The following is an 11,918-nucleotide window of genomic DNA, read 5'->3' on the forward strand; positions in this document are numbered from 1 at the left end:
TTATGTATTCAAGATAAAAAAATTCTCACGACGTAAAATGCGTTGATTTTAATCAGTTGTGCAACAATCAATATAATAATTAATAGCTAAAAATTAGAAGGTTTTAATAAATTTGTACAGTAATTTGTACAGTTTCTCTTTTTGGAAACAGAAATTTGAGTTTATAGAGCGTGACTGCATAAATATGTATTGTTGCCATGCTCCACATAATTGGATCCTACATTTTGTGAGTAATATTTCGTTTTCAAAAAATCAATTATTGTAATCATATAAATCACTGATTTTTTTAAATCAAACCTTTGGACAGTTAATTACTGACCCGTTCATAATTCAGGTGAAGACTTTTGGATTTGTAGAGTAATCTTAGCCTATTGCTGTACTATAAAAGTTCAGTTAAAAAGGCAAAAAAATTTACAAGATATATACATTACACAACTGTTGATATGACAAAAGAATCATGCAGTTAAAAATGACATAATGATATATGCTTTATACACCCAATGGATATATTTATAATATATCTGAGTGATCAGTTTTCAACACATTTAACACATTTTATCATCAGCAACAATCAGAACCAACACAGGTTCTTATGTTTGTTACTTTGATCAAAGTTATTTGAGGAATATATTTCAATAAGCAAGTGTTATAAACCTAATGCTCACCACATCTGTAGTGCATACTTATTTCGAAACGTCTTTAAAAATCAGAAAATACTGGCTGTATTACCCATAAATAAAGTTTGCCAATGCTCATTTACGACCTAACAGATTCATTATATTATCCTCTTATTAAACAATATTTAAACGCTTCACAACTAATGACTTCTTAATAGTACTGAACACAATGGTTAATGCCAATCTAAACTACTACATATAAATTACTTTTCAAAGTCAACAGATTTTAACTTGTTCTGTCTGCATTCACGAAGTTTCTACATAAAATTTTATATGTTTATCTTAAAAACTCATAGACTGGTTGATCACCTAATAGACTGACGGATAAGTGATCAGGAAAACAGATAGGTAGACGGAAGAACAAATTAGATCACCTTGTTTATATGACATCCGATATCTTAATAAATCCAATTTTCTCCAATTGACTCCTATTGAATTTTCCTATATTCTCCTATTGAAAAAAGTTACTTGGGTACACTTTTATATATATGATCCTCTCCTTCTAGATGTACAGTTCATACGATCTCTGGGGGCTCTTTTGGTCCAAAAGAGCAAACTTTCGTTCTCACTCTAAACAAGAAAAGTCTAAACTTATTCTCTGTTGCCACTCCGCCTTCAATAAAAAGCCACACAAAATAAGTATATACAGCACAAATATTTGGAGATTCTGCTATGATGAGGAAGAATCTATGAAACACCTGAACATCAATTGTGATGGAGTAGGTTATAGGAGACACAGAATTCTTGAATTCGCTCCCATCGAAAGAGCTGGTTCATTTTCTCGATATACTAATTTTCTAAATACAAATGGGTACACAGTAGCTCAAGCTGGACGCAGTGCATAAAAGTCTAAGCCTCTAACCGATAAGCCATTAACCCATCACCCAATTTTGATAATTTCAATCTTCTCTTATTGACCATAGAACATACTAACTTTAAAAAAAATTTGTTTGATTCACTTCTATGTATGTGATTCTATCCTTTTATGTGGAGTGTGAGCCTCAATATTTTTATATCTATATTCATTTGTATACTTATTCAATATACTCTAGAATATAACCATATAGATAATAGATTCTTCTTTTACAAACTTATTGCGAGTACTGTTTAAACATTTTCTCTGCAATTTATTTTTTTGTAACATCAATTAGTCAATTTAAATCTATTTAGAAAAGGACTCCCAAAAAAATAAAGTAAGTGTCCTGTTATATGTTATGAGGCGAAAGCGCTGTGGGGTCATACTTATACATTAAGACCGAAAAGTTTTCGGAAATTCTCATTTAAAATTCGCGCGCTGTATATTTTTCGATATTTTAAGTTTATGTAGTTTGGCAGCACTGTCCTTAATTACTATGCCAAAAATGAGCGCGATCTGTCAGACAGTTCGTTTACGGCAGCTGTTGAAACCAGTTCACCTCAGTAGGGCGTTGCGAAAAAAACAATGGAAAAAAATATTGAACAAAGAGTTTGCATCAAATTTTGTGTTTCGAACGAAATTTCGTGTGCAGAATCGTTGCGAATGCTACAAAAGGCTTATGGGGAATCAGTTTTATCGAAAACTCAAGTTTATGAGTGGTACAAAGCCTTCCAGGACGGTCGTACGACCGTCGAAGACATTTCGCAACGCACTACTGAGGTGAACTGGTTTCAACAGCTGCCGTAAACGAACTGTCTGACAGATCGAGCTCATTTTTGGCATAGTAATTAAGGACAGTTCTGCCAAACTACATAAACTTAAAATATCGAAAAATATACAGCGCGCGAATTTTAAATGAGAATTTCCGAAAACTTTTCAGTCTTAATGTATATAAAAAACAATACCAAATTTAAGTAGTTCTGCAATATGAACAAAATTAATTTTATGTAAAAATTATCACATCATTAAAATATTAACATTCGTGATAAAAAATAAATTGTTCAAAATTATTAAAATTAAAAATAAACTTACTTGTACTGGGAAAAACCACATATTAATCTCTCTACAGTACATGGATTTTGATTTAAAATTAACGTAATTTGTGCAAATAGGCGGAACGCAGCTTATCTCTATCGCCTCATTTCGACATCATCGGAATCAATTGAGCTTATAAAGGAGCCTTATAAGGAAATTTGGCAATCTGCACACATTAGCAAATTTTATTCCCTACCACAAAATACTCCCTACAAATAAAGATACATGATCAAAGCACGCTTCCTTTAATAAATTCCTGATACGGCTAATTTCCGTATCCGCCTGACAGTGTTTGAATTTACATACATGCATACGAGCCCATACATAATTTTTTAAGTATTCGAGATTAAGAAAGCGAATGCTTTGTTGCCCCCAAATACTGCTTTAAAACGCAGCTTCCTCATCGTTCAATTTGCTATTACCTATAAAGCAAAATTTTGTATTTCTCTTCGAGAATTTGAGATTTCATGTACCGAACCATACGAGAAATATTACGTATTGCCGAACACGTAAGGATATAAATTAACGGTTCAGTGCACATTAAAATGTTTCCTTTTCATTAAGCTGTGCTTTTATCCAAACCAAAATTCTCAAGACCTTTTACAAAGCACTTATTTTTTATTTATTTAACTTTTTGAAATACTCGCTCCACGTTAGTTTAGCTTTTGAGATTTATATTTTCTATACAAAAAACTGCATTAAGCAGCACATATCTTTATCACAAGGTTTGAGATACAAATCCTCACTGAATGGAAAGCATTGAATTGCCAAAGTTGGATAAAATTTAAAATCTAATTTTGTTTTGTTTTTTATGCTTATTTCACTTTACGAATATTTAGATACTAAATCTAACATAATTAGTTTAGCACAACTCCTATGCAATAAAACGACGGGAACAATGACTATGAAATAACGTTCACATTTCACAATTTTTTTTTTAATTAGAGAGTTCTACTTTATTGAATTTTAAATTATAATTTATTATTACTGGAAAATCTATACGAAATTGGGATCTTTACAACCATTTATAATCTTAAGAATCCACTTTTTTGCTAGAAGCGGAATATTGGGTCTTCCATATTAACGTTTATAAGGAATGAAAACCAGCATATGTGAGACGATTTTTATTTTTAATTGAATCCACTTAATTATTTAGATTGGAATCATTCAAGTACTTCTAGCAAGGTATGACTTGATAGATTCAAAACCAACATTTTTAAAGATAATATAAAATTTTTCCGCATTCAAATTAAAAACAGTTTATTATTTTAATTTATTTATACCACTTTAGATTTATATACAACGTATTTTTTAAGCGTTTCAGAATTTTAAATTAAGCAAAAATAGTTATTAAGCAAATGAGCTACATATATTTTATTCAATACATCATTTTATTACATGAAGAAAAAAAAATACGATTTCAGTCAATTAGCCATCGGAAGTATCTTAGAATCTATATTTGGTAGGAGCTTCAATTTTCTGCATTTTCGAATATTAAAGATGATTTCATTTGCAGCTTAGATCAAAAACCTTCAATACAAGAAATACGATTTCGAAATACGACATTCTTAATACTTCCTTTGTGAAGGTAATATATTTACTGAAGACCTTTTTTAATAACTCATTAGTTTCTGTGACCAACGGCGTATTGTTTTTAGATTTAAGAATGAATTGAAAAGTATAAGAAAAGCGCCATTATTTCACTACGGATTCCAATAAATTTTGATAATTATAACATATAACAAAATTATAGTTTATTTTAAATTTTCAGTAATATACGTATGTAAAAATTTTTAATATTACAGTTCAATATATGGAGAACCAACTTGAATGGGCAAGCTCGAAATATCTACATATCTTAAAATCCGTAGTTAAATCACGATTCCCTAAATATTGTGCATCAAAAATGTACTACCTTTTTTTGTTCACTTAACTTTGAGATGCAATAAAATGGTTAGTTGAATCCAGCAATGATTATATGATAAATTCGTTTCATGAGCGATGAATAAGCTGACTATTGGTGCATATAATCCATGGATTCCATAGTAAAACTCAATTTGTGGTAACTGCACAATCTAACTTAAGTGTTTCCACTGCGACTTATTCAATCTCAAGTGCCGAAACTTATCAATCAGTCCATCTCAGCGGTTCATGGTAAAATGAAGTTGTTAAAAAGTATGAACTGACTATACCTATATACCTATACCTATACCAATACCTATACCTGACTATACAATAATTGTGGCCTAGCAACCTATCTGGTTGACAAATGATTTTTGTTTAACTTGTCATTATTAAAATTTTTAATGTTTTTAAAAAACTTTGAAAACCAATTTTGTTTCTGGTTTTTCCTTAAAAGGATTTTAACATTTTCTGAGCTACAAAATTCGTTTTACCGTAAAATTCTAAACAACTAATACAAAATTTAATAATGTTTACCTTGAGACAACTTGCAAACCGTTTTGCAAATATATCCTTTCAAGAAATATGCAGTCCCACTTCTTCCACGTTTAGTACAAACAACATCAGTAATAAAGGCGATAAGGGTACTAAGGACAAGGATGATACATTGCATGATGGTCGTTTTGCAAATATATCCTTTCAAGAAATATGCAGTCCCACTTCTTCCACGTTTAGTACAAACAACATCAGTAATAAGGGCGATAAGGGTACTAAGGACAAGGATGATACATTGCATGATGGTCTTGATGATAGAAATCTTCCTAGAGTGGTTGATGTAGATATGGACACGATGTTCGAAGATGACGATGACGATACCAACAGTGAAATTAAATCGGAGCGTATACTTCCAGATAATGTGAAGGCGGAAATCAAAACTAAAATAGAAAGCCAGGTAGAGAATTTTTTTCCGGTTCAAACTCATGATGATGGGCGTGATGATAACGACTTTCCAGTGCTTGATGTCGATACGGACGAAATGATGGAAGAAGATGATGATGAACTTGATATTATTTATCTCGACAAAACTGATGCAGTTAATTCGGATAATCTATTACTAGAAAATGAAAAGGAAAGAATTTAAACTAAATCATCTCTAGCTGCAGTAGATCCTATAACAAATAAAATTGAAAGTCTCCTCAGCACTTTCGCTGACAAAGAGAATGCATTATTCTACTGATAAAAAAATGAGTAATACAATGGATTAGATGGTTTAAAACAGCAGAAAAATATGGCCACAAAAAACTAGAATCTATATTATTGAGGATTTCGATTTATTTTTTATTTGGCGTAAATATAATAGTAGCTCGATTTAATAACTTGTTTGTATTTTATGTAATTTTAGTAATATCAAACTGACAGCACTGTGTCAGCGACATATATCAAACAGAACTACATTCAAGGTATCATATGTAGAATAACCTTATCTATTGCATGTGATGCTAATTTTTGATGCAGTCAAAACCTAAATTTTTGCTTCGCATTGTCGCATCTTGAATGACAATAACCAATATAAATCATAGTCTCCTGTTAACGACTTCGTCTGGTTAAAAAGGTAACAAAATTTGCTTTGAAAGCTCGATCGATGATTAATAAAAATGTATGAAAGGTTGTCAATTCGATGCGTTAATTGTCTCTCAAGTGAACTGCTGTGGCTTAAGTTATTGGTTGATTGGTTATGTGCATTTGTCCTTTCGTCTTGTAGAAAACTCAAGTCAACGTTTGTTTTTTATATTAAATTCGAGTAGATATTTATATATTTATTGTGCGAACACGACTGGTAGTTTTAATTTGTCTGCTAAATATACTCCCACAATTGCAGTTAGCTGGCGAGTTGTTGAAACAATGAGGTAGGTTTAAGAGATCCGTCTACGAAAGCTTTACTTGCAGTAAAGCTTCCTTACTTGAATAAATTTGTATAAAAACATTTTTAACACAGAAATGTTATTTCCTTTTATAACATACCAAAACGCCATTAAATAAACCTCTAAAATTAAGAACCAATTATATTCTAAATTGATATTATGCTGTTTCAATAACTTATCGTCTCTTCTAAATTGTTCACAGTTACCATTTATAATATTAAACAAGTCCTTCGTCCAGCGCTTTCCACTGTAAAGAGTTGTAAAATTGGGGTAGTGGTATATAAATGACACAGATATGCGTACCGTCTTACTCATCATCCGAAATAATATCGTGGTCCAACTCTTTTTCGGGCACATCTATACCACATCCTAATTGGTTATTTGAATTTTGCATTTCTTCTCCGCATTTGCTTTGGTTTTCATTTATATGAATGTATATAATATACAATACTTAATTTAAGTTAAGTATTGAGTGCTTGCATGAGTAGAGTGAAGAGGTTTACTGAAATATGGTACTTTCAATGCATTAATTATGTTTTATAAATTTCGAATTTGTTTTTGTTTTTTCTGATGATTGTAGAGGTAAAGTTTAGCAAAATATTTACTTTTTATGTCGATTACGATAAACGGGATTAAGTCACTCATAGAAGATAACCGTTTATTCTATAAATACGATAATTTTATCTTCAGTCTTATATATTTAATTTCTAAATTAAGTTCAAAATATTTCTCCTGTAGTTGGACTTGATATGCTTCAGAAATCAATAATAAGTTTTTAAATATTTTATATCTGCGAGTATCTTAATTGAAAATTTATTTTTTTTAACTTATTCCTTATCAAGTAGCTTTATTCCATGAACAATTAAAATGTGGTTTTCCAAATCACACTTTACTTTTATGAGAGTTGTAATTACAAAATAAAATCACAAGAAATAATTTAATTCTTCTATTGGAACTCAAAGAAGGACATGAAAGTAGCACACGCAGGACGACCAACTTTCAACTTCTGTAATAACTTTGACCGGAGGAGTTAGTCACACTTAATCAATTTTAGTTTCTAAGAAATGTTTGAATAACCAGAGAAATTCTAAAACAAGTGAAAGTAGCGAAAGGAATTTAAGTTATTTTATCGCTTCTAATTTTTATTATTTCTGATATAAACTCAAAGACAAATAGACAGTCTCATTTTTGCTTGTGGGTGTAAAGTTTAAAGATTTCATAATTTTGATTGCGTGAAGAGAAGTGACTGCTTTATTTGCGCTTCACTTTGAAATCATATTTTATCGAAATAAATGTTATTTATTGCATTGAACAAACTGAATAAATTTATTTACAAAATTAGCATATTTCAAAAATAAATGCCGCACAGCATCACGTAAAACATTACGAAATTTCAAACTTTTCCAAAGGCGACAGAAATGCGCTCCATGATTTTAGGAGTGCGAGCATCCACAGCGTCGCGACGGCCGTGCTTTGGAATATGTGAAAAATACTTCCATTCCATTTATACTCAAATATGAAATATGAAAATTTGTTTAATAAATTTTCCTTTACAAATATTAATGATAAATATAAATAAAGTTAAATTGGTAATTTCTAAAACAAATTGAGAGATCACATTTTGCTTTTGCACCTTCAATTTCCGGAGGCAATCTTCGCAAATAATCACTGAAATTAATTTTAGAACCGCAATGGTGAAATGGTAGAGAATATTGCAATACAAAGTTCTGTTTTCCAAAGAAAAATATAATTTTTATTTGTACTTTCACAACAAAAATGTATTATTTGATTAATAAAATAATGTGTATTTGTATAAGATGCTGATATATGATATATTACATCTATATACTCAATATTTAATTGAACATATTTCGGAAAAAGAAAGTAAATAATTCTTGAAGGTAGTAAAATATGCATTTCAATTTAATCGTTTTTAATATTAAAGCTTCATTTATTTAATTTATTCACTTTAGTTTGTCAATTGAAAACATGTAAAATTATATGAATATAGATACATATTGTATATTATATATTATAAATAATTTTTTTTTTTAATTCAATTAAAAGTACATATCGTAATATAGCACTAGGTGGAACCAGAACCCAACGCAGCTTTGAACTTGAAGGATCTCTGCGTTTATATTTTGGAAATATTTCACTTACCTAGAAGGATGTTATCATTTCTGAAATGGCTATTAAACAATAATTCAGTTACCAATTATAGTTCCGAAATATAAAAACATCGAAGGATACGAGAAAACTGAAAGAAAACTGAAAGAAAACTCTAGAAAAAAAATGTGATCTTCTGATATTTTAGCCCATTCCTGAACAAATACTTTCTTCAGCGCATCCATACAGGTATATTTTTTAGTGTACACCTTAGCATCTAAATTGATCTAGATGGAATACTCCATCGGATTTGCATCTGACGAATTCGAAAGCCATTGTGTGAACGAAATAAAGTTTGGAACATGATTTTATATATTGGAAGCTATATGTATATATATTTATTTGTCGTTCACTACGCTATCAGCATTTTTCAGTTTCTAAATTGTGTAGACAAATTGTGTAGGCAATGGGACATAACAAATATTCGAAAATATTTAAAATTATTTAATTACAAGAAACAAAATTAATAATTTTTCGATTTATTTAAAAATATTTAAAAAAACATTAGTGCAGACTTTACAAAAGTATCATTATTTTCCAAAAAAAAAGAACTCAACTCCCGCAATATAAATTAAAAAAATTTTCGCTATAACTTTTGATCAGTTGCCCCACCCACTCAGGGTATTACCATACTCTCCGCAATGTCCGCTGGAAATTCCTAATCGAGCAAACATCAAAATTGCGTTTCAGCAAATTTCCCCAAACACTTTAGCAAACTTTGAAAATCATGTCGGGAATAAGTTCATGCAAATGACTTTCCAGAGTTAGTGTCAACGCAATATCATTTCGCTGCAGTGGTGGAACGGACACGGGCACACACAAATAAATCGTAATAAAATAAAAAGGACTTGCAATGCTGAAATCCTACTTGTCTAAAATGAAACCGACGGAACAACTATTTTGCATTCAGCGACATCTATGTTATCGTATTATTAGAATACACCCACTCTCACATCTACATCCACATCCATATCCATAGACCAGCAACCCGCACATACTCGCACCACTCGTAAAACAAACGAGAAACAATTAAAATCCAAAATTACCGGGAATAAAACTTCAGGTTCTCAAATGCTTTTGTTATTTGTTGGAGAAGCAGCGAAAGTAGTTTTGGTGCGACCAAAGCATGTCTATAAAACCACGACGCCCGGACTGTGCAAACTTTTCAATATAATTGGCCTGAGGGATACGAAACTCACAATCAGCTAAATTTAGTGTTATTACAGCAATTGTAGTGGCAAACTCATAATTTTCTAAGCGTAAAGGCATCATGTAGGTCCTTTGAGCTCTGAGACGGCACTCAGCAACGTGATGGAAAATTAAGTTGGAAATGCAATATGAATAAAATCGTAAAAAAGGTTTTGCCAGTAGAATACAAAACGGAAATGTTTAATTTGTGAAGCGAATCCTTCTGCTTATATTCAAGTAACTGCAATAATGAAGGATAAGTACACTAAGGGAAGCGCAAAAGTTTCGAAGAAAATCTATGTAAACTGCGACTGAAAAGATTACAAAATAGTTTTTGATAGCCAAATTAAATAAAATACCAATTTATTTTAATAATTTTTTATTTTTCATTAAAAGCAACTCAGAAGTGTATGATGTGGTTGTGCTTTCAAATACTTTGCAGTGCTCCTAAAGCTCTCCTCCAAGGAAATTGAAAGGAAATCTGTACGTAATACAATATAAAATTTTTTATCTTACGAAATATAAAAATCAAATATTCTATGTAATACATGTACACTCGTTCCCTGAGGGAGTGTATTTCGTAGACACATGTCGACGGGAATGAGCAAGTGTACAAGTGTGTCATGTAAGTGAAATTGCTTAGAAAAGCAATTGCGCTGCTGCTGATGTGGATGCTTAAGATTTTATGTTATTTCGTCCGTAATGGCATAAAGTGTTTGCTCGATATCTGCTCTTTCTGCTATGGCACTTAAGTAACAGCAACCGTATGCAGCCTGCAACATCGGCTTACTCTAAATATTTCCCAGATAAAATCATACACAGGGCGCATGAACTGAACTAATATAATCAACATCGAATCAGTATTGCAATCAGAATTTAAATCAGCGTTTATTTGGTATTTATAACATTTTTCCAGCTCTTCAGCTGAAACCAAATGCATTACTACTACCTACCAACACAGCGCTCCACTCCAGCTTGCAACCCCCTCAAAGCCTACAGAAAGCTCATCTCAAGAATGCTATTTCGTTGGCTGTATTAACATTTAACAGTTAAATTAAATAACAAATCAAAAATCAATTTCAGTTATTACGACGATTTCCAATTTAACTTCCTCTAACAGCGGCAATAGCCAGCAAGACGAGGAATACGTTTTCATAAATGGTTCGGATGATGATGTTATCTCTTCCCAGCTCAGTGGCTATGGGTTGTGACATTGGCAAAATGTCAGCTTCCAGCACTATGTTTTCAGTTTAAATATGGAGATGAGTATGCACAGAACGTACAAATTTGTGCTTTCGTATGCACATCATTCCTTCGTAAAATTGATCATTTAGTTTTGATAAACATTTAATGAAATTAACTTAGAAGCTTCTGCTCAGCAAACATTCAATTATCAATTTAGATTAAATTTCTTCCATTTGAGTTGAAACAGAAAGCGGTTATATATAGTACTTTACCACAGGCGTGGGGAAATGCACAGAAAGCTACGCATGTACATTGTGACCGAAAAGTTTTCGGAAATTCTCATTTAAAATTCGCGCGCTGTATATTTTTCGATATTTTAAGTTTATGTAGTTTGGCAGCACTGTCCTTAATTACTATGCCAAAAATGAGCGCGATCTGTCAGACAGTTCGTTTACGGCAGCTGTTGAAACCAGTTCACCTCAGTAGTGCGTTGCGAAAAAAACAATGGAAAAAAATATTGATCAAAGAGTTTGCATCAAATTTTATGTTTCGAACGAAATTTCGTGTGCAGAATCGTTGCGAATGCTACAAAAGGCTTATGGGGAATCAGTTTTATCGAAAACTCAAGTTTATGAGTGGTACAAAGCCTTTCAGGACTGTCGTACGACCGTCGAAGACATGCCGCGTTCTGGACGACCTTCGACCTCTACCACCGACGAAAACATTGAAAAGGCAAAGGAAATCGTGTTCAAAAATCCTCATGTGAGTGTTAGAGAGATAGCACGAGAGCTAGGCATCGGTCGTGAGATGGCTCGTTTGATTTTGGTGGACAATTTGTGTATGCGACGTGTCAACGCTCGGCTTTTTCCGATTCACCTCAATTTGTTCCAAAAACACCATCGTGGACAGGTCTCGTTAGACATG

The 11,918-nt window shown here is 31.8% G+C and overlaps 1 protein-coding gene across 2 annotated transcripts; it reads left to right on the plus strand.

Moving 5' to 3' along the window:
• The first annotated feature begins 4,944 nt into the window (after window positions 1–4,944).
• LOC119670454 lies at window positions 4,945–5,903 on the plus strand. 2 transcript variants are annotated; one of them, XM_038080720.1, is made up of 2 exons: window positions 4,945–5,207; window positions 5,331–5,903. In XM_038080720.1, the coding sequence occupies exons 1-2, from the start codon at window positions 5,060–5,062 to the stop codon at window positions 5,669–5,671; spliced, it is 489 nt and encodes a 162-aa protein (XP_037936648.1). In that variant the 5' UTR covers window positions 4,945–5,059; the 3' UTR covers window positions 5,672–5,903. The 2 variants fall into 2 exon arrangements, with proteins under 2 accessions (XP_037936648.1, XP_037936647.1); XM_038080719.1 differs by having other exon boundaries at window positions 4,945–5,096; window positions 5,220–5,903.
• Window positions 5,904–11,918: the final 6,015 nt, after the last annotated feature.

This window comes from Teleopsis dalmanni, chromosome 1, assembly GCF_002237135.1.
Source record: "Teleopsis dalmanni isolate 2A chromosome 1, ASM223713v2, whole genome shotgun sequence".
Taxonomy (NCBI): domain Eukaryota; kingdom Metazoa; phylum Arthropoda; class Insecta; order Diptera; family Diopsidae; genus Teleopsis; species Teleopsis dalmanni.

Bases quoted from the DNA above. Each gene is read 5' to 3' on its own strand.
- LOC119670454 (XM_038080720.1), top strand. From the start codon at position 5,060: ATGTTTACCTTGAGACAACTTGCAAACCGTTTTGCAAATATATCCTTT. The intron at 5,208-5,330 runs GTCGTTTTGCAA...CATTGCATGATG, and splicing joins GGATGATACATTGCATGATG to GTCTTGATGATAGAAATCTT.